This window comes from Atractosteus spatula (assembly GCF_055471065.1).
Source record: "Atractosteus spatula isolate fAtrSpa1 chromosome 10 unlocalized genomic scaffold, fAtrSpa1.hap1 SUPER_10_unloc_2, whole genome shotgun sequence".
Classification (NCBI taxonomy): Eukaryota; Metazoa; Chordata; class Actinopteri; order Semionotiformes; family Lepisosteidae; genus Atractosteus; species Atractosteus spatula.
In genome coordinates this window covers 2,551,613-2,579,511 of record NW_028296622.1, presented here as the reverse complement: position 1 = coordinate 2,579,511, position 27,899 = coordinate 2,551,613, and the positions used below count along the sequence as shown (strand labels likewise).

General features: G+C 62.0%; 1 protein-coding gene across 1 annotated transcript in view; it reads left to right on the top strand.

Annotated features, from left to right (window-relative positions):
• Positions 1-26,632, top strand: part of LOC148812648 (coiled-coil alpha-helical rod protein 1-like) — a 63,013-nt gene extending 36,381 nt beyond the window's left edge. Inside the window, exons 8-18 of the mRNA XM_088908503.1 lie at positions 2,482-2,628; positions 5,628-5,738; positions 5,840-5,946; positions 6,718-6,830; positions 6,916-6,994; positions 10,812-10,936; positions 12,797-12,985; positions 17,077-17,178; positions 25,528-25,679; positions 25,751-25,988; positions 26,275-26,632. Of these exons, the coding sequence (XP_088764629.1) occupies positions 2,482-2,628; positions 5,628-5,738; positions 5,840-5,946; positions 6,718-6,830; positions 6,916-6,994; positions 10,812-10,936; positions 12,797-12,985; positions 17,077-17,178; positions 25,528-25,679; positions 25,751-25,988; positions 26,275-26,423 (1,512 nt within the window). The 3' untranslated portion in view covers positions 26,424-26,632. The remainder of the gene's footprint in view (positions 1-2,481; positions 2,629-5,627; positions 5,739-5,839; positions 5,947-6,717; positions 6,831-6,915; positions 6,995-10,811; positions 10,937-12,796; positions 12,986-17,076; positions 17,179-25,527; positions 25,680-25,750; positions 25,989-26,274) is intronic.
• Positions 26,633-27,899: the final 1,267 nt, after the last annotated feature.

Sequence of the window (27,899 nt, the reverse complement as noted above, 5' to 3'; positions counted from 1 at the left end):
GCGCTGTGTCTCCTGTCTCCTCTGTCCCTGCCCAGCTGCAGTCCCAGCCCCAGCGCTGTGTCTCCTGTCTCCTCTGTCCCTGCCCAGCTGCAGTCCCAGCCCCAGCGCTGTGTCCCTGATGTGTCTCCTGTCTCCTCTGTCCCTGCCCAGCTGCAGTCCCAGCCCCAGCGCTGTGTCCCTGATCTGTCTCCTGTCTCCTCTGTCCCTGCCCAGCTGCAGTCCCAGCCCCAGCGCTGTCTCTCTGATGTGTCTCCTGTCTCCTCTATCCCTGATGTGTCTCCTGTCTCCTCTGTCCCTGCCCAGCTGCAGTCCCAGCCCCAGCCCCGTCTCTCTGATGTGTCTCCTGTCTCCTCTATCCCTGATGTGTCTCCTGTCTCCTCTGTCCCTGCCCAGCTGCAGTCCCAGCCCCAGCCCCGTCTCTCTGATGTGTCTCCTGTCTCCTCTATCCCTGATGTCTCCTGTCTCCTCTGTCCCTGCCCAGCTGCAGTCCCAGCCCCAGCGCTGTGTCTCCTGTCTCCTCTGTCCCTGCCCAGCTGCAGTCCCAGCCCCAGCGCTGTGTCTCCTGTCTCCTCTGTCCCTGCCCAGCTGCAGTCCCAGCCCCAGCGCTGTGTCCCTGATGTGTCTCCTGTCTCCTCTGTCCCTGCCCAGCTGCAGTCCCAGCCCCAGCGCTGTGTCCCTGATCTGTCTCCTGTCTCCTCTGTCCCTGCCCAGCTGCAGTCCCAGCCCCAGCGCTGTCTCTCTGATGTGTCTCCTGTCTCCTCTATCCCTGATGTGTCTCCTGTCTCCTCTGTCCCTGCCCAGCTGCAGTCCCAGCCCCAGCCCCGTCTCTCTGATGTGTCTCCTGACTCCTCTATCCCTGATGTGTCTCCTGTCTCCTCTGTCCCTGCCCAGCTGCAGTCCCAGCCCCAGCGCTGTGTCTCCTGTCTCCTCTGTCCCTGCCCAGCTGCAGTCCCAGCCCCAGCGCTGTGTCCCTGATCTGTCTCCTGTCTCCTCTGTCCCTGCCCAGCTGCAGTCCCAGCCCCAGCGCTGTCTCTCTGATGTGTCTCCTGTCTCCTCTATCCCTGATGTGTCTCCTGTCTCCTCTGTCCCTGCCCAGCTGCAGTCCCAGCCCCAGCCCCGTCTCTCTGATGTGTCTCCTGACTCCTCTATCCCTGATGTGTCTCCTGTCTCCTCTGTCCCTGCCCAGCTGCAGTCCCAGCCCCAGCGCTGTGTCTCCTGTCTCCTCTGTCCCTGCCCAGCTGCAGTCCCAGCCCCAGCGCTGTGTCCCTGATCTGTCTCCTGTCTCCTCTGTCCCTGCCCAGCTGCAGTCCCAGCCCCAGCGCTGTGTCCCTGATCTGTCTCCTGTCTCCTCTGTCCCTGCCCAGCTGCAGTCCCAGCCCCAGCGCTGTGTCTCCTGTCTCCTCTGTCCCTGCCCAGCTGCAGTCCCAGCCCCAGCGCTGTGTCCCTGATGTGTCTCCTGTCTCCTCTGTCCCTGCCCAGCTGCAGTCCCAGCCCCAGCGCTGTGTCCCTGATCTGTCTCCTGTCTCCTCTGTCCCTGCCCAGCTGCAGTCCCAGCCCCAGCGCTGTGTCCCTGATGTGTCTCCTGTCTCCTCTGTCCCTGCCCAGCTGCAGTCCCAGCCCCAGCGCTGTGTCTCCTGTCTCCTCTGTCCCTGCCCAGCTGCAGTCCCAGCCCCAGCGCTGTGTCCCTGATCTGTCTCCTGTCTCCTCTGTCCCTGCCCAGCTGCAGTCCCAGCCCCAGCCCCGTCTCTCTGATGTGTCTCCTGTCTCCTCTGTCCCTGCCCAGCTGCAGTCCCAGCCCCAGCGCTGTGTCCCTGATGTGTCTCCTGTCTCCTCTGTCCCTGCCCAGCTGCAGTCCCAGCCCCAGCCCCGTCTCTCTGATGTGTCTCCTGACTCCTCTATCCCTGATGTGTCTCCTGTCTCCTCTGTCCCTGCCCAGCTGCAGTCCCAGCCCCAGCGCTGTGTCTCCTGTCTCCTCTGTCCCTGCCCAGCTGCAGTCCCAGCCCCAGCGCTGTGTCCCTGATGTGTCTCCTGTCTCCTCTGTCCCTGCCCAGCTGCAGTCCCAGCCCCAGCGCTGTGTCTCCTGTCTCCTCTGTCCCTGCCCAGCTGCAGTCCCAGCCCCAGCGCTGTGTCCCTGATGTGTCTCCTGTCTCCTCTGTCCCTGCCCAGCTGCAGTCCCAGCCCCAGCGCTGTGTCCCTGATGTGTCTCCTGTCTCCTCTGTCCCTGCCCAGCTGCAGTCCCAGCCCCAGCGCTGTGTCCCTGATGTGTCTCCTGTCTCCTCTGTCCCTGCCCAGCTGCAGTCCCAGCCCCAGCGCTGTGTCCCTGATGTGTCTCCTGTCTCCTCTGTCCCTGCCCAGCTGCAGTCCCAGCCCCAGCGCTGTGTCCCTGATGTGTCTCCTGTCTCCTCTGTCCCTGCCCAGCTGCAGTCCCAGCCCCAGCGCTGTGTCCCTGATGTGTCTCCTGTCTCCTCTGTCCCTGCCCAGCTGCAGTCCCAGCCCCAGCGCTGTGTCTCCTCCAGTCAGGGTGCAGCTGTGTTGAGGCGCTGGAGAGAGAAGGTTTTCCAGCTGCTGGTCCGTCTCCGGTCTCAGGAGCTGGAGAGGAGAGGAGAGGAGCAGCAGGTCAACAGCCAGGTGAGTGTGTGAGTGAGTGTGTGTGTGTGTGTGTGACTATGTGTCTCTCTGTGCAGCTCTGTACTCTGCAGCAGGAAGTGAAGGCAGAGAGACAGAGGGCCAGTCTTCTCCAGCACAGCCTGCAGGACGTGTGTGTGTGTGTGTGACTGTGTCTCTCTCTGTGCAGCTCTGTACTCTGCAGCAGGAAGTGAAGGCAGAGAGACAGAGGGCCAGTCTTCTCCAGTACAGCCTGCAGGACGTGTGTGTGTGTGTGTGTGTGAGTGTGTGAGTGTGTGAGTGTGTGAGTGTGTGAGTGTGTGTGTGTGACTATGTGTCTCTCTGTGCAGCTCTGTACTCTGCAGCAGGAAGTGAAGGCAGAGAGACAGAGGGCCAGTCTTCTCCAGTACAGCCTGCAGGACGTGTGTGTGTGTGTGTGACTATGTGTCTGTCTGTGCAGCTCTGTACTCTGCAGCAGGAAGTGAAGGCAGAGAGACAGAGGGCCAGTCTTCTCCAGCACAGCCTGCAGGACGTGTGTGTGAGTGTGTGTGTATGTGTATGTGTATGTGTATGTGTGTGTGTGTGTGTGACTGTGTCTCTCTCTGTGCAGCTCTGTACTCTGCAGCATGAAGTGAAGGCAGAGAGACAGAGGGCCAGTCTTCTCCAGTACAGCCTGCAGGACGTGTGTGTGTGTGTGTGAGACTATGTGTCTCTCTGTGCAGCTCTGTACTCTGCAGCAGGAAGTGAAGGCAGAGAGACAGAGGGCCAGTCTTCTCCAGCACAGCCTGCAGGACGTGTGTGTGTGTGAGTGTGTGTGTGACTATGTGTCTGTCTGTGCAGCTCTGTACTCTGCAGCAGGAAGTGAAGGCAGAGAGACAGAGGGCCAGTCTTCTCCAGCACAGCCTGCAGGACGTGTGTGTGTGTGTGTGACTATGTGTCTCTCTGTGCAGCTCTGTACTCTGCAGCAGGAAGTGAAGGCAGAGAGACAGAGGGCCAGTCTTCTCCAGCACAGCCTGCAGGACGTGTGTGTGTGTGAGTGTGTGAGTGTGTGAGTGTGTGAGTGTGTGAGTGTGCGAGTGTGTGAGTGTGTGTGTGTGTGTGTGTGTGTGTGTGTGACTATGTGTCTCTCTGTGCAGCTCTGTACTCTGCAGCAGGAAGTGAAGGCAGAGAGACAGAGGGCCAGTCTTCTCCTGCACAGCCTTCAGGACGTGTGTGTGTGTGTGTGAGACTATGTGTCTGTCTGTGCAGCTCTGTACTCTGCAGCAGGAAGTGAAGGCAGAGAGACAGAGGGCCAGTCTTCTCCAGTACAGCCTGCAGGACGTGTGTGTGTGTGTGAGACTATGTGTCTGTCTGTGCAGCTCTGTACTCTGCAGCAGGAAGTGAAGGCAGAGAGACAGAGGGCCAGTCTTCTCCAGCACAGCCTGCAGGACGTGTGTGTGTGTGTGTGTCTCTCTGTGCAGCTCTGTACTCTGCAGCAGGAAGTGAAGGCAGAGAGACAGAGGGCCAGTCTTCTCCAGCACAGCCTGCAGGACGTGTGTGTGTGTGTGTGTGAGTGTGTGTGTGTGTGAGTGTGTGTGTGTGTGTGTGTGTACTGTGAGTGTTACTCTCTCTGTCTCTGTCTCTCTCTGTCCAGAGGCTGCAGGAGGAGAAGGACACTCTGTGTGTGTGTGTGTGTGACTATGTGTCTGTCTGTGCAGCTCTGTACTCTGCAGCAGGAAGTGAAGGCAGAGAGACAGAGGGCCAGTCTTCTCCAGCACAGCCTGCAGGACGTGTGTGTGTGTGTGTGTGACTATGTGTCTCTCTGTGCAGCTCTGTACTCTGCAGCAGGAAGTGAAGGCAGAGAGACAGAGGGCCAGTCTTCTCCAGTACAGCCTGCAGGACGTGTGTGTGTGTGTGTGTGTGACTATGTGTCTGTCTGTGCAGCTCTGTACTCTGCAGCAGGAAGTGAAGGCAGAGAGACAGAGGGCCAGTCTTCTCCAGCACAGCCTGCAGGACGTGTGTGTGAGTGTGTGTGTGTGTGTGAGACTATGTGTCTGTCTGTGCAGCTCTGTACTCTGCAGCAGGAAGTGAAGGCAGAGAGACAGAGGGCCAGTCTTCTCCAGCACAGCCTGCAGGACGTGTGTGTGTGTGTGTGAGTGTGTGAGTGTGTGAGTGTGTGAGTGTGTGAGTGAGTGTGTGTGTGTGTGTGTGTGTGTGACTATGTGTCTGTCTGTGCAGCTCTGTACTCTGCAGCAGGAAGTGAAGGCAGAGAGACAGAGGGCCAGTCTTCTCCAGCACAGCCTGCAGGACGTGTGTGTGTGTGTGTGAGACTATGTGTCTGTCTGTGCAGCTCTGTACTCTGCAGCAGGAAGTGAAGGCAGAGAGACAGAGGGCCAGTCTTCTCCAGCACAGCCTGCAGGACGTGTGTGTGTGTGTGTGTCTCTCTGTGCAGCTCTGTACTCTGCAGCAGGAAGTGAAGGCAGAGAGACAGAGGGCCAGTCTTCTCCAGTACAGCCTGCAGGACGTGTGTGTGTGTGTGTGTGAGTGTGTGAGTGTGTGAGTGTGTGTGTGTGTGTGTGACTATGTGTCTGTCTGTGCAGCTCTGTACTCTGCAGCAGGAAGTGAAGGCAGAGAGACAGAGGGCCAGTCTTCTCCAGCACAGCCTGCAGGACGTGTGTGTGTGTGTGTGAGACTATGTGTCTGTCTGTGCAGCTCTGTACTCTGCAGCAGGAAGTGAAGGCAGAGAGACAGAGGGCCAGTCTTCTCCAGCACAGCCTGCAGGACGTGTGTGTGTGTGTGTGACTATGTGTCTGTCTGTGCAGCTCTGTACTCTGCAGCAGGAAGTGAAGGCAGAGAGACAGAGGGCCAGTCTTCTCCAGCACAGCCTGCAGGACGTGTGTGTGTGTGTGACTGTGTCTCTCTCTGTGCAGCTCTGTACTCTGCAGCAGGAAGTGAAGGCAGAGAGACAGAGGGCCAGTCTTCTCCAGCACAGCCTGCAGGACGTGTGTGTGTGTGTGTGAGACTATGTGTCTCTCTCTGTGCAGCTCTGTACTCTGCAGCAGGAAGTGAAGGCAGAGAGACAGAGGGCCAGTCTTCTCCAGTACAGCCTGCAGGACCGCGGAGCCCAGCTGGAGATGGAGCGACTGGGGAGAGAGGTGGGTCAGGGGTCGGAGGTCGGAGGTCGGGCCGGTCCGAGCAGTCAGCACAGGTGGAGCTATTTCTCTGTGGTTCTGCTGTGTCTCCCAATGCTTCACAGACAGCCGAGAGAGAGCTGGCGCGGGTTCGAGAGGAGAGCCAGCACCTGCAGGAGCAGAGGCAGCAGGCAGAGGGCGCCCTGGTGCAGCTGAGGGAGGCACTGAGCAGGTGGGGCAACAACAACACAGCTGGGCAGCTTGTTCGAAGAAAAAAGGGGGGTAGGGGAAAGGGAAAGAGAAAGGAAAAGAGAGATCACATATCAGAGTGCGTGTCTGGAGAGAAGCCAGGGTATCGGCTTGTTCCCCCCTCTCACCCCTCTCTGTGTACAGTAGAGCCTCCTGTCCTGACTGGAGGAGCTCACCCAGCTGTGTCTGGAGAGAAGCCAGGGTATCAGCTTGTTCCCCCCTCCCGCCCCTCTCTGTGTACAGTAGAGCCTCCTGTCCTGACTGGAGGAGCTCACCCAGCTGTGTCTGGAGAGAAGCCAGGGTCTCGGCTTGTTCCCCCCTCCCACCCCTCTCTGTGTACAGTAGCGCCTCCTGTCCTGACTGGAGGAGCTCACCCAGCTGTGTCTGGAGAGAAGCCAGGGTATCGGCTTGTTCCCCCCTCCTGCCCCCCTCTGTGTACAGTAGAGCCTCCTGTCCTGACTGGAGGAGCTCACCCAGCTGTGTCTGGAGAGAAGCCAGGGTCTCGGCTTGTTCCCCCCTCCCGCCCCTCTCTGTGTACAGTAGCGCCTCCTGTCCTGACTGGAGGAGCTCACCCAGCTGTGTCTGGAGAGAAGCCAGGGTATCACCTTGTTCCCCCCTCCCACCCCTCTCTGTGTACAGTAGAGCCTCCTGTCCTGACTGGAGGAGCTCACCCAGCTGTGTCTGGAGAGAAGCCAGGGTATCACCTTGTTCCCCCCTCCCACCTCTCTCAGTGTAGCCGTTGTGTCTCCTGCAGGTTCGAGCAGGTGTTTGAGGAGCGCAGTGCGGCGCTGCAGGCGGCCGAGTCTGGTCTGCTGGGCCTGGGGCGGCGCGTGGCCTTCGCCAGCCGCCGGCTGGACACACTGCAGGGTAGGGGGCCGGGGGGCCGGGGGGCCGGGGGGGGGTCTGCGCGCGGGCAGCACGGTGATCTGGGCTCGTCTCTCTCGCCCCCCAGGGCTGCTGAAGAGGAGGGAGGCTCTGCTGAAGGTCCAGAGGAAGAGAGAGGCGTCAGATCCTCAGTGTGAGCCGGGCAGGTCAGCACCCTGACTGACCACAGCCCTGACTGACCACAGTCTGACTGACCACACCCCTGAATGACCACCCCCCTGACACTGACCACACCCCTGACTGACCACCCCCCTGACACTGACCACCCCCCCGACACTGACGCTGACCACACCCCTGACTGACCACAGTCTGACTGACCACACCCCCTCGACACTGACCACCCCCCCGACACTGACCACACCCCTGACTGACCAGCCCCCCGACACTGACCACCCCCCCGACACTGACGCTGACCACACCCCTGACTGACCACAGTCTGACTGACCACACCCCCTCGACACTGACCACCCCCCCGACACTGACCACACCCCTGACTGACCAGCCCCCCGACACTGACCACACTCTAACACTGACCACACCCCTGATACACAACACCCCTGACTGACCACAGCCCTGTCCTATCTCAGACTGTCCTATCAGTGTCACTGTACTGTAGTGTGTATATATAATATTCTCTCTCTCAGACTGTCCTATCAGTGTCACTGTACTGTAGTGTATATATAATATTCTCTCTCTCAGACTGTCCTATCAGTGTCACTGTACTGTAGTGTGTATATATAATATTCTCTCTCTCAGACTGTCCTATCAGTGTCACTGTACTGTAGTGTATATATAATATTCTCTCTCTCAGACTGTCCTATCAGTGTCACTGTACTGTAGTGTGTATATATAATATTCTCTCTCTCAGACTGTCCTATCAGTGTCACTGTACTGTAGTGTGTATATATAATATTCTCTCTCAGACTGTCCTATCAGTGTCACTGTACTGTAGTATATATATAATATTCTCTCTCAGACTGTCCTATCAGTGTCACTGTACTGTAGTGTATATATAATATTCTCTCTCAGACTGTCCTATCAGTGTCACTGTACTGTAGTGTGTATATATAATATTCTCTCTCTCAGACTGTCCTATCAGTGTCACTGTACTGTAGTGTGTATATATAATATTCTCTCTCAGACTGTCCTATCAGTGTCACTGTACTGTAGTGTATATATAATATTCTCTCTCAGACTGTCCTATCAGTGTCACTGTACTGTAGTGTGTATATATAATATTCTCTCTCAGACTGTCCTATCAGTGTCACTGTACTGTAGTGTATATATATAATATTCTCTCTCTCAGACTGTCCTATCAGTGTCACTGTACTGTAGTGTGTATATATAATATTCTCTCTCAGACTGTCCTATCAGTGTCACTGTACTGTAGTGTGTATATATAATATTCTCTCTCAGACTGTCCTATCAGTGTCACTGTACTGTAGTGTGTATATATAATATTCTCTCTCTCAGACTGTCCTATCAGTGTCACTGTACTGTAGTGTGTATATATAATATTCTCTCTCAGACTGTCCTATCAGTGTCACTGTACTGTAGTGTATATATATTCTCTCTCTCAGACTGTCCTATCAGTGTCACTGTACTGTAGTGTGTATATATAATATTCTCTCTCTCAGACTGTCCTATCAGTGTCACTGTACTGTAGTGTGTATATATAATATTCTCTCTCTCAGACTGTCCTATCAGTGTCACTGTACTGTAGTGTATATATAATATTCTCTCTCTCAGACTGTCCTATCAGTGTCACTGTACTGTAGTGTATATATAATATTATCTCTCAGACTGTCCTATCAGTGTCACTGTACTGTAGTATATATATAATATTCTCTCTCTCAGACTGTCCTATCAGTGTCACTGTACTGTAGTGTGTATATATAATATTCTCTCTCAGACTGTCCTATCAGTGTCACTGTACTGTAGTGTGTATATATAATATTCTCTCTCTCAGACTGTCCTATCAGTGTCACTGTACTGTAGTGTGTATATATAATATTCTCTCTCAGACTGTCCTATCAGTGTCACTGTACTGTAGTGTGTATATATAATATTCTCTCTCTCAGACTGTCCTATCAGTGTCACTGTACTGTAGTGTATATATATAATATTCTCTCTCTCAGACTGTCCTATCAGTGTCACTGTACTGTAGTGTATATATAATATTCTCTCTCTCAGACTGTCCTATCAGTGTCACTGTACTGTAGTGTGTATATATAATATTCTCTCTCAGACTGTCCTATCAGTGTCACTGTACTGTAGTATATATATAATATTCTCTCTCTCAGACTGTCCTATCAGTGTCACTGTACTGTAGTGTGTATATATAATATTCTCTCTCAGACTGTCCTATCAGTGTCACTGTACTGTAGTGTATATATATAATATTCTCTCTCAGACTGTCCTATCAGTGTCACTGTACTGTAGTGTGTATATATAATATTCTCTCTCTCAGACTGTCCTATCAGTGTCACTGTACTGTAGTGTATATATATAATATTCTCTCTCTCAGACTGTCCTATCAGTGTCACTGTACTGTAGTGTATATATAATATTCTCTCTCTCAGACTGTCCTATCAGTGTCACTGTACTGTAGTGTGTATATATAATATTCTCTCTCAGACTGTCCTATCAGTGTCACTGTACTGTAGTGTATATATATAATATTCTCTCTCAGACTGTCCTATCAGTGTCACTGTACTGTAGTGTGTATATAATATTCTCTCTCTCAGACTGTCCTATCAGTGTCACTGTACTGTAGTGTGTATATATAATATTCTCTCTCTCAGACTGTCCTATCAGTGTCACTGTACTGTAGTGTGTATATATAATATTCTCTCTCAGACTGTCCTATCAGTGTCACTGTACTGTAGTGTGTATATAATATTCTCTCTCTCAGACTGTCCTATCAGTGTCACTGTACTGTAGTGTATATATAATATTCTCTCTCTCAGACTGTCCTATCAGTGTCACTGTACTGTAGTGTGTATATATAATATTCTCTCTCAGACTGTCCTATCAGTGTCACTGTACTGTAGTGTATATATATAATATTCTCTCTCAGACTGTCCTATCAGTGTCACTGTACTGTAGTGTGTATATAATATTCTCTCTCTCAGACTGTCCTATCAGTGTCACTGTACTGTAGTGTGTATATATAATATTCTCTCTCAGACTGTCCCATCAGTGTCACTGTACTGTAGTGTGTATATAATATTCTCTCTCTCAGACTGTCCTATCAGTGTCACTGTACTGTAGTGTATATATAATATTCTCTCTCAGACTGTCCTATCAGTGTCACTGTACTGTAGTGTGTATATATAATATTCTCTCTCTCAGACTGTCCTATCAGTGTCACTGTACTGTAGTGTGTATATATAATATTCTCTCTCAGACTGTCCTATCAGTGTCACTGTACTGTAGTGTATATATAATATTCTCTCTCTCAGACTGTCCTATCAGTGTCACTGTACTGTAGTGTATATATATAATATTCTCTCTCTCAGACTGTCCTATCAGTGTCACTGTACTGTAGTGTGTATATATAATATTCTCTCTCAGACTGTCCTATCAGTGTCACTGTACTGTAGTGTATATATAATATTCTCTCTCTCAGACTGTCCTATCAGTGTCACTGTACTGTAGTGTATATATAATATTCTCTCTCTCAGACTGTCCTATCAGTGTCACTGTACTGTAGTGTGTATATATAATATTCTCTCTCAGACTGTCCTATCAGTGTCACTGTACTGTAGTGTGTATATATAATATTCTCTCTCAGACTGTCCTATCAGTGTCACTGTACTGTAGTGTGTATATATATAATATTCTCTCTCTCAGACTGTCCTATCAGTGTCACTGTACTGTAGTGTATATATAATATTCTCTCTCAGACTGTCCTATCAGTGTCACTGTACTGTAGTGTATATATAATATTCTCTCTCTCAGACTGTCCTATCAGCAGCTCCAGGCTGAGCTCAGTCTTGCAGTGCAGGAGAGGGAAGAGCTGAGAGTGGAGCTCAGACGAACTCCAGAGCTCATCGAGGCAGCGCTGAGCCAGAGCACACAGCCCTGTGAGTCTGTCTGTGTGTCTGTGTCTGTCTGCCTGTCTGTCTGTGTGACACCTGCCTGTCTGTCTGTGTGTCTGTGTCTGTCTGCCTGTCTTTCTGTGTGACACCTGTCTGCCTGCCTGTCTATCTGTGTGACACCTGTCTGTCTGCCTGTCTGTCTGTGTGACACCTGTCTGTCTGCCTGCTTGTCTGTGACACCTGCCTGTCTGCCTGCCTGTCTGTGTGACACCTGTCTGTCTGTGTGTCTGTGTCTGTCTGCCTGCCTGTCTGTGTGACACCTGTCTGCCTGCTTGTCTGTGACACCTGCCTGTCTGCCTGTCTGTCTGTGTGACACCTGTCTGCCTGCCTGCCTGTCTGTGTGACACCTGTCTGCCTGCCTGTCTGTGTGACACCTGTCTGTCTGTGTGTCTGTGTCTGTCTGCCTGCCTGTCTGTGTGACACCTGCCTGCCTGTCTGCCTGTCTGTGTGACACCTGTCTGCCTGCCTGGCTGTGTGACACCTGCCTGTGTGACACCTGTCTGCCTGTCTGTGTGACACCTGTCTGTCTGTGTGTCTGTCTGTCTGCCTGCCTGTCTGTGTGACACCTGCCTGCCTGCCTGTCTGTCTGTGTGACACCTGTCTGCCTGCCTGCCTGTCTGTCTGTGTGACACCTGTCTGTCTGTCTGCTTGTCTGTGTGACACCTGTCTGTCTGCCTGTCTGTGTGACACCTGCCTGCCTGCCTGTCTGTCTGTGTGACACCTGTCTGCCTGCCTGCCTGTCTGTCTGTGTGACACCTGCCTGTCTGCCTGCCTGTCTGTGTGACACCTGCCTGTGTGACACCTGTCTGCCTGTCTGTGTGACACCTGTCTGTCTGTCTACTTGTCTGTGTGACACGTCTGTCTGCCTGTCTGTGTGACACCTGTCTGTCTGCCTGTCTGTGTGACACCTGTCTGTCTGCTTGTCTGCAATGCCAGTCTGTCTGTGAGCCTGTCTGTCTGTCTGTCTGCCTGCTTTTCTGTGTGAAGCCTGTCTGTCTGCCTGCCTGTGACACCTGTCTGTCTGTGTGACGCTTGCCTGCCTGCCTGCCTGTCTGTGAAGCCTGTCTGTCTCTGTGTGACGCCTGCCTGCCTGTCTGTCTCTGTGTGACGCCTGTCTGTCTGCCTGTGACGCTTGCCTGCCTGCCTGTCTGTCTGTGTGACGCCTGTCTGTCTGCCTGTGACGCCTGTCTGTCTGCCTGTGACGCCTGTCTTCTGTCTGTCTGTCTGCCTGTCTGCCTGCCTGTGACGCCTGTCTGTCTGTGTGACGCCTGTCTTCTGTCTGTCTGTCTGTCTGCCTGCCTGTCTGTCTGTGTGACGCCTGTCTGCCTGCCTGTGACTCCTGTCTTCTGTCTGTCTCTGTGACGCCTGTCTGTGTGAAGCCTGTCTCTCTGTCTGTCTCTGTGACGCCTGTCTGTGTGAAGCCTGTCTCTCTGTCTGTCTGTGTGATGCCTGTCTCTCTGTCTGTCTGTGTGACGCCTGTCTGTCTCTGTCTGTCTGTGTGATGCGTGTCTGCCTGCCTGTGACGCCTGTCTTCTGTCTGTCCGTCTGTCTGTCTGCCTGTCTGTGTGACGCCTGCCTGTCTCTCTGTCTGTGTGAAGCCTGTCTCTCTGTCTGTCTGTGTGACGCCTGTCTGTCTGCCTGCCTGTGACACCTGCCTGTCTGTGTGACGCCTGCCTGTCTCTCTGTCTGTCTGTGTGATGCGTGTCTGCCTGCCTGTGACGCCTGTCTTCTGTCTGTCCGTCTGTCTGCCTGCCTGTCTGTGTGACGCCTGTCTCTCTGTCTGTCTGTCTGTGTGACGCCTGCCTGTCTGTCTGTCTGTCTGTGTGACGCCTGCCTGTCTCCCAGTGGAGGCCGAGTTGAGGCAGCTGCACGCGGAGGCGAGTCAGAGGGCTCAGGCCGAGCGCAGGGCCGAGGCTGAGCTGCAGGAGGCGCAGTGCAGGCTGGAGGACCTGCAGGGGGCGCTGGAGAGCGCCAGGGAGACCAGCGAGAGGCTGAGGCAGGAGCTGAGCAGCCAGCGAGAGGAGAGCGAGAGAGGTGAGTCACCCTGCTGCGCCCCTGCTGGTGAGGGGGTGTTCCTGCTGCTCCTCCTGCTGGTGAGTCACCCTGCTGCGGCCCCCTGCTGGTGAGGGGGTGTTCCTGCTGGTGAGGGTGTGTCCTGCCCCAGTCCTGCTGGTGAGGGTGTGTTCTGCCCCAGTCCTGCTGGTGAGAGTGTGTTATTGCCCCAGTCCTGCTGGTGAGGGTGTGTCCTGCCCCAGTCCTGCTGGTGAGGGTGTGTTATTGCCCCTGTCCTGCTGGTGAAGGTGTGTTCCTGCTGGTGAGGGGGTGTTCTGCCCCAGTCCTGCTGGTGAGGGTGTGTTATTGCCCCAGTCCTGCTGGTGAGGGTGTGTTATTGCCCCTGTCCTGCTGGTGAGGGTGTGTTATTACCCCAGTCCTGCTGGTGAGGGTGTGTTATTGCCCCTGTCCTGCTGGTGAGGGGGTGTTGCTGCTGGTGAGGGTGTGTTCTGCCCCAGTCCTGCTGGTGAAGGTGTGTTCTGCCCCAGTCCTGCTGGTGAGGGTGTGTTATTGCCCCAATCCTGCTGGTGAGGGGGTGTTCCTGCTGGTGAGGGTGTGTTCTGCCCCAGTCCTGCTGGTGAGAGTGTGTTATTGCCCCAATCCTGCTGGTGAGGGTGTGCCCTGCCCCAGTCCTGCTGGTGAGGGTGTGTTATTACCCCAGTCCTGCTGGTGAGGGGGTGTTCCTGCTGGTGAGGGTGTGTTCTGCCCCAGTCCTGCTGGTGAGAGTGTGTTATTGCCCCAATCCTGCTGGTGAGGGTGTGCCCTGCCCCAGTCCTGCTGGTGAGGGTGTGTTATTGCCCCTGTCCTGCTGGTGAAGGTGTGTTCTGCCCCAGTCCTGCTGGTGAGAGTGTGTTATTAACCCAGTCCTGCTGGTGAGGGTGTGCCCTGCCCCAGTCCTGCTGGTGAGGGTGTGTTATTACCCCAGTCCTGCTGGTGAGAGTGTGTCCTGCCCCAGTCCTGCTGGTGAGAGTGTGTTATTAACTCAGTCCTGCTGGTGAGGGTGTGTTCTGCCCCTGTCCTGCTGGTGAAGGTGTGTTCTGCCCCTGTCCTGCTGGTGAGGGTGTGCCCTGCCCCAGTCCTGCTGGTGAGGGTGTGTTATTACCCCAGTCCTGCTGGTGAGAGTGTGTCCTGCCCCAGTCCTGCTGATGAGGGTGTGTTATTACCCCAGTCCTGCTGGTGAGGGTGTGTCTTGCCCCAGTCCTGCTGGTGAAGGTGTGTTCTGCCTCAGTCCTGCTGGTGAGAGTGTGTTATTGCCCCAGTCCTGCTGGTGAGAGTGTGTTATTGCCCCTGTCCTGCTGGTGAGGGGGTGTTCCTGCTGGTGAGGGTGTGTTATTGCCCCAGTCCTGCTGGTGAGAGTGTGTTATTGCCCCTGTCCTGCTGGTGAGGGGGTGTCCTGCCCCTGTCCTGCTGGTGAGGGTGTGTTCTGCCCCAGTCCTGCTGGTGAGGGGGTGTTCTGCCCCTGTCCTGCTGGTGAGGGTGTGTTATTGCCCCAGTCCTGCTGGTGAGGGGGTGTTCCTGCTGGTGAGAGTGTGTACTTGCCCCAGTCCTGCTGGTGAGGGTGTGTTCTGCCCCAGTCCTGCTGGTGAGAGTGTGTCCTGCCCCAGTCCTGCTGATGAGGGTGTGTTATTACCCCAGTCCTGCTGGTGAGGGTGTGTCCTGCCCCAGTCCTGCTGGTGAGGGTGTGTCTTGCCCCAGTCCTGCTGGTGAGAGTGTGTTATTGCCCCTGTCCTGCTGGTGAGAGTGTGTTATTGCCCCAGTCCTGCTGGTGAGGGGGTGTTCCTGCTGGTGAGGGTGTGTACTTGCCCCAGTCCTGCTGGTGAGGGTGTGCCCTGCCCCAGTCCTGCTGGTGAGGGGGTGTTCTGCCCCAGTCCTGCTGGTGAGGGGGTGTTATTGCCCCTGTCCTGCTGGTGAGGGTGTGTTATTGCCCCAGTCCTGCTGGTGAGGGGGTGTTCTGCCCCAGTCCTGCTGGTGAGGGGGTGTTATTGCCCCTGTCCTGCTGGTGAGGGTGTGTTATTGCCCCTGTCCTGCTGGTGAGGGGGTGTTCCTGCTGGTGAGGGTGTGTTCTGCCCCAGTCCTGCTGGTGAGGGGGTGTCCTGCCCCAGTCCTGCTGGTGAGGGTGTGTTATTGCCCCTGTCCTGCTGGTGAGGGGGTGTGCCTGCTGGTGAGGGGGTGTTCTGCCCCAGTCCTGCTGGTGAGGGTGTGTTCTGCCCCAGTCCAGCTGGTGAGGGTGTGTACTTGCCCCAGTCCTGCTGGTGAGGGTGTGCCCTGCCCCAGTCCTGCTGGTGAGGGTGTGTTATTGCCCCTGTCCTGCTGGTGAGGGTGTGTTCTGCCCCAGTCCTGCTGGTGAGAGTGTGTTATTACCCCAGTCCTGCTGGTGAGGGTGTGTTATTGCCCCTGTCCTGCTGGTGAGGGTGTGTTCTGCCCCAGTCCTTCTGGTGAGGGTGTGTTCTGCCCCTGTCCTGCTGGTGAGAGTGTGTTATTGCCCCAGTCCTGCTGGTGAGGGTGTGTTCTGCCCCAGTCCTGCTGGTGAGAGTGTGTTATTACCCCAGTCCTGCTGGTGAGGGTGTGTGTTCTGCCCAGTCCTGCTGGTGAGGGTGTGTTCTGCCCCAGTCCTGCTGGTGAGGGTGTGTTATTGCCCCAATCCTGCTGGTGAGGGTGTGCCTGCCCCAGTCCTGCTGGTGAGGGTGTGTTATTACCCCAGTCCTGCTGGTGAGGGTGTGTCCTGCCCCAGTCCTGCTGGTGAGGGGGTGTTCCTGCTGGTGAGGGTGTGTTCTGCCCCAGTCCTGCTGGTGAGGGAGTGTTCCTGCTGGTGAGGGTGTGTTCTGCCCCTGTCCTGCTGGTGAGAGTGTGTTATTGCCCCAGTCCTGCTGGTGAGGGTGTGTTCTGCCCCAGTCCTGCTGGTGAGAGTGTGTTATTACCCCTGTCCTGCTGGTGAGGGTGTGTTCTGCCCCAGTCCTGCTGGTGAGGGTGTGTTCTGCCCCAGTCCTGCTGGTGAGAGTGTGTTATTGCCCCAATCCTGCTGGTGAGGGTGTGCCCTGCCCCAGTCCTGCTGGTGAGGGTGTGTTATTACCCCAGTCCTGCTGGTGAGGGTGTGTCCTGCCCCAGTCCTGCTGGTGAGGGGGTGTTCCTGCTGGTGAGGGTGTGTTCTGTCCCAGTCCTGCTGGTGAGGGGGTGTTCTGCTGGTGAGGGTGTGTTCTGCCCCAGTCCTGCTGGTGAGGGTGTGTTCTGCCCCAGTCCTGCTGGTGAGAGTGTGTTATTGCCCCAGTCCTGCTGGTGAGGGTGTGTCCTGCCCCAGTCCTGCTGGTGAGGGTGTGTTCTGCCCCAGTCCTGCTGGTGAGGGGGTGTTCCTGCTGGTGAGGGTGTGCCCTGCCCCAGTCCTGCTGGTGAGGGTCTGTTCTGCCCCAGTCCTGCTGGTGAGGGTGTGTTCCTGCTGGTGAGGGTCTGTTCTGCCCCAGTCCTGCTGGTGAGGGTGTGTTCCTGCTGGTGAGGGTCTGTTCTGCCCCAGTCCTGCTGGTGAGGGGGTGTTCCTGCTGGTGAGGGTGTGCCCTGCCCCAGTCCGTAGGGTGTTCCTGCGTGAGGGTCTGTTCTGCCCCAGTCCTGCTGGTGAGGGGGTGTTCCTGCTGGTGAGGGTGTGTTCTGCCCCAGTCCTGCTGGTGAGGGGGTGTTCCTGCTGGTGAGGGTGTGTTCTGCCCCAGTCCTGCTGGTGAGGGTGTGTTCCTGCTGGTGAGGGTGTGTTCTGCCCCAGTCCTGCTGGTGAGGGGGTGTTCCTGCTGGTGAGGGTGTGTCTGCACCAGTCCTGCTGGTGAGGGGGTGTTCCTGCTGGTGAGGGTGTGTTCTGCCCCAGTCCTGCTGGTGAGGGGGTGTTCCTGCTGGTGAGGGTGTGTCCTGCCCCAGTCCTGCTGGTGAGGGGGTGTTCCTGCTGGTGAGGGTGTGTCCTGCCCAGTCCTGCTGGTGAGGGGGTGTTCCTGCTGGTGAGGGTGTGCCCTGCCCCAGTCCTGCTGGTGAGGGTCTGTTCTGCCCCAGTCCTGCTGGTGAGGGTGTGTTCCTGCTGGTGAGGGTGTGTTCTGCCCCAGTCCTGCAGGGGCGCCTCAGGGAGGTGGAGTCGGAGCTCCAGCAGCAGCTCCGCGAGATGGAGACGCAGCTGCGCGCAGCGAAGAGAGAGGAGGCACAGGCAGGTGAGTGTGGCTCCGGGCAGCGAAGAGAGAGGAGGCGCAGGCGGGTGAGTGTGGCTCCGGGCTGGGGGGTGAGGGGGGGGGCAGGGGGGGCGAGGGGGGGTGCTGGAGCCCGAGTGACGCCGTGTCTGCCCAGCGGTGTGGGGGGGTGAGGGGGGGGGTGCTGGAGCCCGAGTGACGCCGTGTCTGCCCAGCGGTGTGGGGGGGTGAGGGGGGGTGAGGGGGGGTGCTGGAGCCCGAGTGACGCCGTGTCTGCCCAGCGGTGTGGGGGGGTGTGGGGGGGTGCTGGAGCCCGAGTGACGCCGTGTCTGCCCAGCGGTGTGGGGGGGTGAGGGGGGGGGGGTGCTGGAGCCCGAGTGACGCCGTGTCTGCCCAGCGGTGTGGGGGGGTGAGGGGGGTGTGGGGGGGTGCTGGAGCCCGAGTGACGCCGTGTCTGCCCAGCGGTGTGGGGGGGTGAGGGGGGTGTGGGGGGGTGCTGGAGCCCGAGTGATGCCGTGTCTGCCCAGCGGTGTGGGGGGGTGAGGGGGGGGGGGTGCTGGAGCCCGAGTGACGCCGTGTCTGCCCAGCGGTGTGGGGGGGCGAGGGGGGGTGCTGGAGCCCGAGTGACGCCGTGTCTGCCCAGCGGTGTGGGGGGGTGTGGGGGGGGGGGTGCTGGAGCCCGAGTGACGCCGTGTCTGCCCAGCGGTGTGGGGGGGTGAGGGGGGTGTGGGGGGGTGCTGGAGCCCGAGTGACGCCGTGTCTGCCCAGCGGTGTGGGGGGGTGAGGGGGGGGGTGCTGGAGCCCGAGTGACGCCGTGTCTGCCCAGCGGTGTGGGGGGTGTGGGGGGGTGCTGGAGCCCGAGTGACGCCGTGTCTGCCCAGCGGTGTGGGGGGGTGAGGGGGGGGGTGCTGGAGCCCGAGTGACGCCGTGTCTGCCCAGCGGTGTGGGGGGGTGAGGGGGGGGTGCTGGAGCCCGAGTGACGCCGTGTCTGCCCAGCGGTGTGGGGGGTGAGGGGGGGTGCTGGAGCCCGAGTGACGCCGTGTCTGCCCAGCGGTGTGGGGGGTGAGGGGGGGGGTGCTGGAGCCCGAGTGATGCCGTGTCTGCCCAGCGGTGTGGGGGGCGAGGGGGGGTGCTGGAGCCCGAGTGACGCCGTGTCTGCCCAGCGGTGTGGGGGGGCGAGGGGGGTGTGGGGGGGGTGCTGGAGCCCGAGTGACGCCGTGTCTGCCCAGCGGTGTGGGGGGGTGTGGGGGGTGTGGGGGGTGCTGGAGCCCGAGTGACGCCGTGTCTGCCCAGCGGTGTGGGGGGGTGAGGGGGGGGTGCTGGAGCCCGAGTGACGCCGTGTCTGCCCAGCGGTGTGGGGGGGTGAGGGGGGGGGGGTGCTGGAGCCCGAGTGACCCCGTGTCTGCCCAGCGGTGTGGGGGGGTGAGGGGGGGGTGCTGGAGCCCGAGTGACGCCGTGTCTGCCCAGCGGTGTGGGGGGGTGAGGGGGGGGGGTGCTGGAGCCCGAGTGACGCCGTGTCTGCCCAGCGGTGTGGGGGGGTGCTGGAGCCCGAGTGACGCCGTGTCTGCCCAGCGGTGTGGGGGGGTGAGGGGGGGGGGGTGCTGGAGCCCGAGTGACGCCGTGTCTGCCCAGCGGTGTGGTGGGGGGCGAGGGGGGGTGCTGGAGCCCGAGTGACCCCGTGTCTGCCCAGTGGTGTGGGGGGCGAGGGGGGGTGCTGGAGCCCGAGTGACCCCGTGTCTGCCCAGCGGTGTGGGGGGGCGAGGGGGGGTGCTGGAGCCCGAGTGACGCCGTGTCTGCCCAGCGGTGTGGGGGGGTGAGGGGGGGCGCTGGAGCCCGAGTGACGCCGTGTCTGCCCAGCGGTGTGGGGGGTGGGGGGGGGTGCTGGAGCCCGAGTGACGCCGTGTCTGCCCAGCGGTGAGGGGGGGGGGGGGGTGCTGGAGCCCGAGTGACGCCGTGTCTGCCCAGCGGTGTGGGGGGGTGAGGGGGGGGTGCTGGAGCCCGAGTGACGCCGTGTCTGCCCAGCGGTGTGGGGGGTGAGGGGGGGGGGGTGCTGGAGCCCGAGAGACGCCGTGTCTGCCCAGCGGTGTGGGGGGGTGAGGGGGGGGGGTGCTGGAGCCCGAGTGACGCCGTGTCTGCCCAGCGGTGTGGGGGGGTGAGGGGGGGGGTGCTGGAGCCCGAGTGACCCCGTGTCTGCCCAGCGGTGTGGGGGGGTGAGGGGGGGGGTGCTGGAGCCCGAGTGACGCCATGTCTGCCCAGCGGTGTGGGGGGTGCTGGAGCCCGAGTGACGCCATGTCTGCCCAGCGGTGTGGGGGGGTGCTGGAGCCCGAGTGACGCCGTGTCTGCCCAGCGGTGTGGGGGGGTGTGGGGGGGCACTGGAGCCCGAGTGACGCCGTGTCTGCCCAGCGGTGTGGGGGGGTGTGGGGGGGTGCTGGAGCCCGAGTGATGCCGTGTCTGCCCAGCGGTGTGGGGGGGTGAGGGGGGGGGTGCTGGAGCCCGAGTGACGCCGTGTCTGCCCAGCGGTGTGGGGGGGTGAGGGGGGGGGGTGCTGGAGCCCGAGTGACGCCGTGTCTGCCCAGCGGTGTGGGGGGGTGCTGGAGCCCGAGTGACGCCGTGTCTGCCCAGCGGTGTGGGGGGGCGAGGGGGGGTGCTGGAGCCCGAGTGACGCCGTGTCTGCCCAGCGGTGTGGGGGGGTGAGGGGGGGGGGTGCTGGAGCCCGAGTGACGCCGTGTCTGCCCAGTGGTGTGGGGGGTGAGGGGGGGGGGGGGTGCTGGAGCCCGAGTGACGCCGTGTCTGCCCAGCGGTGTGGGGGGGTGAGGGGGGGTGCTGGAGCCCGAGTGACGCCGTGTCTGCCCAGCGGTGTGGGGGGGTGAGGGGGGGGGTGCTGGAGCCCGAGTGACACCGTGTCTGCCCAGCGGTATGGGGGGGTGAGGGGGGGGGGGGTGCTGGAGCCCGAGTGACGCCGTGTCTGCCCAGCGGTGTGGGGGGGTGAGGGGGGGGGTGCTGGAGCCCGAGTGACGCCGTGTCTGCCCAGCGGTGTGGGGGGGTGTGGGGGGGTGCTGGAGCCCGAGTGACGCCGTGTCTGCCCAGCGGTGTGGGGGGGGTGAGGGGGGGGGTGCTGGAGCCCGAGTGACGCCGTGTCTGCCCAGCGGTGTGGGGGGGTGAGGGGGGGGTGCTGGAGCCCGAGTGACGCCGTGTCTGCCCAGCGGTGTGGGGGGGTGAGGGGGGGGGGGTGCTGGAGCCCGAGTGACGCCGTGTCTGCCCAGCGGTGTGGGGGGGTGAGGGGGGGGGGGTGCTGGAGCCCGAGTGACGCCGTGTCTGCCCAGCGGTGTGGGGGGGTGAGGGGGGTGCTGGAGCCCGAGTGACGCCGTGTCTGCCCAGCGGTGTGGGGGGGTGAGGGGGGTGCTGGAGCCCGAGTGACCCCGTGTCTGCCCAGCGGTGTGGGGGGGTGAGGGGGGTGCTGGAGCCCGAGTGACGCCGTGTCTGCCCAGCGGTGTGGGGGGCGAGGGGGGTGCTGGAGCCCGAGTGACGCCGTGTCTGCCCAGCGGTGTGGGGGGGCGAGGGGGGGTGCTGGAGCCCGAGTGATGCCGTGTCTGCCCAGCGGTGTGGGGGGGTGAGGGGGGTGAGGGGGGGTGCTGGAGCCCGAGTGACGCCGTGTCTGCCCAGCGGTGTGGGGGTGAGGGGGGGGTGCTGGAGCCCGAGTGACGCCGTGTCTGCCCAGCGGTGTGGGGGGGCGAGGGGGGGTGCTGGAGCCCGAGTGACGCCGTGTCTGCCCAGCGGTGTGGGGGGTGAGGGGGGGGTGCTGGAGCCCGAGTGACGCCGTGTCTGCCCAGCGGTGTGGGGGGTGAGGGGGGGGTGTGCTGGAGCCCGAGTGACGCCGTGTCTGCCCAGCGGTGTGGGGGGTGAGGGGGGTGTGGGGGTTGCTGGAGCCCGAGTGACGCCGTGTCTGCCCAGCGGTGTGGGGGGGTGAGGGGGGTGTGGGGGTTGCTGGAGCCCGAGTGACGCCGTGTCTGCCCAGCGGTGTGGGGGGGTGAGGGGGGGGGTGCTGGAGCCCGAGTGACGCCGTGTCTGCCCAGTGGTGTGGGGGGGTGGGGGGGGGGTGCTGGAGCCCGAGTGACGCCGTGTCTGCCCAGCGGTGTGGGGGGGTGAGGGGGGGGGTGCTGGAGCCCGAGTGACGCCGTGTCTGCCCAGCGGTGTGGGGGGGTGAGGGGGTGCTGGAGCCCGAGTGACGCCGTGTCTGCCCAGCGGTGTGGGGGGTGAGGGGGGGGGTGCTGGAGCCCAAGTGACGCCGTGTCTGCCCAGCGGTGTGGGGGGGTGAGGGGGGGGGGTGCTGGAGCCCGAGTGACGCCGTGTCTGCCCAGCGGTGTTGGGGGGGTGCTGGAGCCCGAGTGACGCCGTGTCTGCCCAGCGGTGTGGGGGGGTGAGGGGGGGGGGTGCTGGAGCCCGAGTGACGCCGTGTCTGCCCAGCGGTGTGGGGGGGCGAGGGGGGGTGCTGGAGCCCGAGTGACCCCGTGTCTGCCCAGTGGTGTGGGGGGGCGAGGGGGGTGCTGGAGCCCGAGTGACCCCGTGTCTGCCCAGCGGTGTGGGGGGGCGAGGGGGGGTGCTGGAGCCCGAGTGACGCCGTGTCTGCCCAGCGTGTGGGGGGGTGAGGGGGGGCGCTGGAGCCCGAGTGACGCCGTGTCTGCCCAGCGGTGTGGGGGGGTGAGGGGGGTGCTGGAGCCCGAGTGACGCCGTGTCTGCCCAGCGGTGAGGGGGGGGGGGGGGTGCTGGAGCCCGAGTGACGCCGTGTCTGCCCAGCGGTGTGGGGGGGTGAGGGGGGGGTGCTGGAGCCCGAGTGACGCCGTGTCTGCCCAGCGGTGTGGGGGGGTGAGGGGGGGGGGGGTGCTGGAGCCCGAGAGACGCCGTGTCTGCCCAGCGGTGTGGGGGGGTGAGGGGGGGGGGGGTGCTGGAGCCCGAGTGACGCCGTGTCTGCCCAGCGGTGTGGGGGGGTGAGGGGGGGGGTGCTGGAGCCCGAGTGACCCCGTGTCTGCCCAGCGGTGTGGGGGGGTGAGGGGGGGGGTGCTGGAGCCCGAGTGACGCCATGTCTGCCCAGCGGTGTGGGGGGGTGCTGGAGCCCGAGTGACGCCATGTCTGCCCAGCGGTGTGGGGGGGTGCTGGAGCCCGAGTGACGCCGTGTCTGCCCAGCGGTGTGGGGGGTGGGGGGGGGCACTGGAGCCCGAGTGACGCCGTGTCTGCCCAGCGGTGTGGGGGGGTGTGGGGGGGTGCTGGAGCCCGAGTGATGCCGTGTCTGCCCAGCGGTGGGGGGGGTGAGGGGGGGGGGTGCTGGAGCCCGAGTGACGCCGTGTCTGCCCAGCGGTGTGGGGGGGTGAGGGGGGGGTGCTGGAGCCCGAGTGACGCCGTGTCTGCCCAGCGGTGTGGGGGGGTGCTGGAGCCCGAGTGACGCCGTGTCTGCCCAGCGGTGTGGGGGGGCGAGGGGGGGTGCTGGAGCCCGAGTGACGCCGTGTCTGCCCAGCGGTGTGGGGGGTGAGGGGGGGGGGTGCTGGAGCCCGAGTGACGCCGTGTCTGCCCAGTGGTGTGGGGGGGTGAGGGGGGGGGGGGGTGCTGGAGCCCGAGTGACGCCGTGTCTGCCCAGCGGTGTGGGGGGGTGAGGGGGGGTGCTGGAGCCCGAGTGACGCCGTGTCTGCCCAGCGGTGTGGGGGGGTGAGGGGGGGGGGTGCTGGAGCCCGAGTGACACCGTGTCTGCCCAGCGGTATGGGGGGGTGAGGGGGGGGGGGGGTGCTGGAGCCCGAGTGACGCCGTGTCTGCCCAGCGGTGTGGGGGGGTGAGGGGGGGGTGCTGGAGCCCGAGTGACGCCGTGTCTGCCCAGCGGTGTGGGGGGGGTGGGGGGGGTGCTGGAGCCCGAGTGACGCCGTGTCTGCCCAGCGGTGTGGGGGGTGAGGGGGGGGGTGCTGGAGCCCGAGTGACGCCGTGTCTGCCCAGCGGTGTGGGGGGGTGAGGGGGGGGGGGTGCTGGAGCCCGAGTGACGCCGTGTCTGCCCAGCGGTGTGGGGGGGGTGAGGGGGGGGGGGGTGCTGGAGCCCGAGTGACGCCGTGTCTGCCCAGCGGTGTGGGGGGGTGAGGGGGGGGGTGCTGGAGCCCGAGTGACGCCGTGTCTGCCCAGCGGTGTGGGGGGTGAGGGGGGTGCTGGAGCCCGAGTGACGCCGTGTCTGCCCAGCGGTGTGGGGGGGTGAGGGGGGTGCTGGAGCCCGAGTGACCCCGTGTCTGCCCAGCGGTGTGGGGGGGTGAGGGGGGTGCTGGAGCCGAGTGACGCCGTGTCTGCCCAGCGGTGTGGGGGGGCGAGGGGGGGTGCTGGAGCCCGAGTGACGCCGTGTCTGCCCAGCGGTGTGGGGGGGCGAGGGGGGGTGCTGGAGCCCGAGTGATGCCGTGTCTGCCCAGCGGTGTGGGGGGGTGAGGGGGGGTGAGGGGGGGTGCTGGAGCCCGAGTGACGCCGTGTCTGCCCAGCGGTTGGGGGGTGAGGGGGGGGTGCTGGGAGCCCGAGTGACGCCGTGTCTGCCCAGCGGTGTGGGGGGGCGAGGGGGGTGCTGGAGCCCGAGTGACGCCGTGTCTGCCCAGCGGTGTGGGGGGGTGAGGGGGGGGTGCTGGAGCCCGAGTGACGCCGTGTCTGCCCAGCGGTGTGGGGGGGTGAGGGGGGGGTGTGCTGGAGCCCGAGTGACGCCGTGTCTGCCCAGCGGTGTGGGGGGGGTGAGGGGGGTGTGGGGGTTGCTGGAGCCCGAGTGACGCCGTGTCTGCCCAGCGGTGTGGGGGGTGAGGGGGGTGTGGGGGTTGCTGGAGCCCGAGTGACGCCGTGTCTGCCCAGCGGTGTGGGGGGGTGAGGGGGGGGGTGCTGGAGCCCGAGTGACGCCGTGTCTGCCCAGTGGTGTGGGGGGGTGGGGGGGGGGTGCTGGAGCCCGAGTGACGCCGTGTCTGCCCAGCGGTGTGGGGGGGTGAGGGGGGGGGTGCTGGAGCCCGAGTGACGCCGTGTCTGCCCAGCGGTGTGGGGGGGTGAGGGGGGTGCTGGAGCCCGAGTGACGCCGTGTCTGCCCAGCGGTGTGGGGGGGGTGAGGGGGGGGGTGCTGGAGCCCAAGTGACGCCGTGTCTGCCCAGCGGTGTGGGGGGGTGAGGGGGGGGGTGCTGGAGCCCGAGTGACGCCGTGTCTGCCCAGCGGTGTGGGGGGGTGAGGGGGGGGGTGCTGGAGCCCCGAGTGACGCCGTGTCTGCCCAGTGGTGTGGGGGGTGGGGGGGGGGTGCTGGAGCCCGAGTGACGCCGTGTCTGCCCAGCGGTGTGGGGGGGTGAGGGGGGGGGTGCTGGAGCCCGAGTGACGCCGTGTCTGCCCAGCGGTGTGGGGGGGTGAGGGGGGGGGTGCTGGAGCCCGAGTGACGCCGTGTCTGCCCAGCGGTGTGGGGGGTGAGGGGGGGGGTGCTGGAGCCCGAGTGACGCCGTGTCTGCCCAGCGGTGTGGGGGGGTGGGGGGGGGGTGCTGGAGCCCGAGTGACGCCGTGTCTGCCCAGCGGTGTGGGGGGCGAGGGGGGGTGCTGGAGCCCGAGTGACGCCGTGTCTGCCCAGCGGTGTGGGGGGGTGAGGGGGGTGCTGGAGCCCGAGTGACGCCGTGTCTGCCCAGCGGTGTGGGGGGGTGAGGGGGGGGGTGGCTGGAGCCCGAGTGACGCCGTGTCTGCCCAGTGGTGTGGGGGGGCGAGGGGGGTGCTGGAGCCCGAGTGACGCCGTGTCTGCCCAGCGGTGTGGGGGGCGAGGGGGGGGGTGCTGGAGCCCGAGTGACGCCGTGTCTGCCCAGCGGTGTGGGGGGGTGCTGGAGCCCGAGTGACGCCGTGTCTGCCCAGCGGTGTGGGGGGGTGAGGGGGGGGGTGCTGGAGCCCGAGTGACGCCGTGTCTGCCCAGTGGTGTGGGGGGGTGGGGGGGGGGTGCTGGAGCCCGAGTGACGCCGTGTCTGCCCAGCGGTGTGGGGGGGCGAGGGGGGGTGCTGGAGCCCGAGTGACGCCGTGTCTGCCCAGCGGTGTGGGGGGGTGAGGGGGGGGGTGCTGGAGCCCGAGTGACGCCGTGTCTGCCCAGCGGTGTGGGGGGGTGAGGGGGGTGCTGGAGCCCGAGTGACGCCGTGTCTGCCCAGCGGTGTGGGGGGGTGAGGGGGGGGGGTGCTGGAGCCCGAGTGACGCCGTGTCTGCCCAGTGGTGTGGGGGGGCGCTGGAGCCCGAGTGACGCCGTGTCTGCCCAGCGGTGTGGGGGGGTGAGGGGGGGGGTGCTGGAGCCCGAGTGACGCCGTGTCTGCCCAGCGGTGTGGGGGGGTGAGGGGGGTGCTGGAGCCCGAGTGACGCCGTGTCTCCCCCCAGCCGCGGCGCTGCGCCAGTGGGAGCGGCGGTCCGCGCGGGAACGGGACCGGGAGCAGCAGCTGCGCGCGCTGAGGGAGGAGCAGGACCAGCGGGAGGCGCAGGACCTGCAGAGGGCGCTCCGGAGGGCCGAGGCCGACCGCACCCTGCTGCTGGTGAGGCATCGTGCCCCCGACCCCCGACCCCTGACCCTCCCCGCACTGACCCCTGACCCCTCCACCCGCAGGCCACCGTGCGGCAGGAGGGACTCCTGCGTCAGTACAGGAGGAACAGGACTGCGGCCCGGACAGCACCCCCAGACCTGGAGGACGAGCCCCCGCTGGCCCCGCCGGTACCCCCAGCCCAGGAGGACGAGCCCCCGCTGGCCCCGCCGGTACCCCCAGCCCAGGAGGACGAGCCCCCGCTGGCCACCAGGCCAAGACAGGCCCAGGCTCTGAGGTCCAGCAGCAGGCCGCAGCAGAGAGGTGATCTCTGACGTCCTGCCTGTGTCTCCTCTCTCCTCTCTCCTCTCTCCTCTCTCCCTGTGTCTCCTAACCCTTCTCTCCTCTCTCTCCCTGTGTCTCCTCTCTCCTCTCTCTCCCTGTGTCTCCTAACCCTTCTCTCCTCTCTCTCCCTGTGTCTTTCTTCTAACCCCTCTCTCCCTGTGTCTTCTCTCTCCTCTCTCTCCCTGTGTCTCCTAACCCCTCTCTCCTCTCTCTCCCTGTGTCTCCTAACCCCTCTCTCCTCTCTCCCTGTGTCTCCTCTCTCCAGACTCGCTGTCCTCGGTGCTGGAGGAGCTGCAGGTGCTCAGCCTGGCCGTCATCGACAGTGGGGAGACGTCCAGCGAGGAGGAGGGCGATCGCAAGGCAGCAGAGGGCAGTCTGGGCTCAGTGGGGCTTTTCACCAACAGCAAGGCCTGATCCTCAGTGACCCCTGACCCCTGACCCATCGAAGTCTGTGGCCCTGGTGTACCTGCTCAGCCCTGCTGGACCCTGACCCCTGACCCCACGTGTACCTGCTCAGCCCTGCTGGACTGGATCCTGCAGCAAGGGCGTCGGAGCCCTGCAGGAACACAGACGTGTTTCACTGGGAAAAACTGTGTTTTCTGGGAATAAATCTCACGGGAGAAGCTCTGTGGGCTGATTTCTTCCTCCATCAGAACCTGGAGAGAGAACTCCTGTGGGGTACTGGGGTGTCAGTGCCCTGTGTGTCTGCAGACAGAGTGCGGTGGATGTGGGGTGTGTATCCTGGGGTGTATTCTGGTGTGTACGTGGGGTGTACAGTATGTGTGGGGTGTACGTGGGGGGTGTATCCTGTTGTATATCTGGGGGGTGTACGTGGGGGGTGTATGTGGGGGGTGTATGTGGGGTGTACGTGGGGGGTGTACAGTATGTGGGGTGTATCCTGTTGTATATCTGGGGTGTACAGTATGTGGGGTGGATGGGGTGTGTATCCTGTTGTATATCTGGGGGGTGTACGTGGGGGGTATCCTGCTTGAATCCTCCCGCAGCCCCTGGGTTCCCCTCGTTGAGCTCGGGCGGAGGTCAGACTCGCTGTCCTCCAGGACGGCGCACGCAGGCCGGCTCGGCTCAGGAGCTGCAGGTTTCTATACGCCTTTCCCGCCCTGTCCAGTTCTTCCTCTAGAGCCTGTGGAAGACGTCTGCTCCCCATACATACACCTGTACGAGCTTGTTCCCACGACCGGATCTGGCATGGCACTGCTGCTCCCAGTGAGGCTCGGAGGTCCCCCTGGCAGATGAGCGGTTTCAGGGTCAAGTCTCCCCTCCTGCAAGGGCACGCCTCCGGAGGAGCGATCGGGCATCGCTGGGCTTCCGAGCGGACGCACGGGGCGTGGCACCTGCTCGCCGCTGGCGTGTCCGGCCGCGGAACGCGCTTCGGGAAAGCTCGGTGCTTGCTGGGTTTTTCTATATGATGACCGGGGTAAAGTTAGCTTGAAGTTCGAAAACGACGTCGGCCCGCCTGTAGCGCTTTCACGAAACCTCCTCGGGCTACGAGAACACCTGCTGTGTTTACAACGTCCATTGTGAATGTTTTAACAGCCCCCACTGTGTGGTTTTTGTGCCATTCTGTTTGCCCACGCTCGGATATTCTTGTGTCCAGATCCTCGCAAGGGAAACACAGAAAGCCTTCAGACCAAACGCATCTTAAAGAGCCCGACTTGTGGAAATGTCCCCAGCCTCCACATCAAGCTGTCAGTGAGCTCTTTCTCTCTGTTTAAACCTGTGTGATGACACAGGGTCACAGCGAGAGAAATACAGCCAGAGGAGGAGCAGTCTCCATCACCCAGCCTGTGAGCAGGAATACCACAGCTGTGTGTGACCTCTGAAACCCTTTCCTGATGTCCTGTTTTCACTCAGGTGAGGCTCAGCTATACT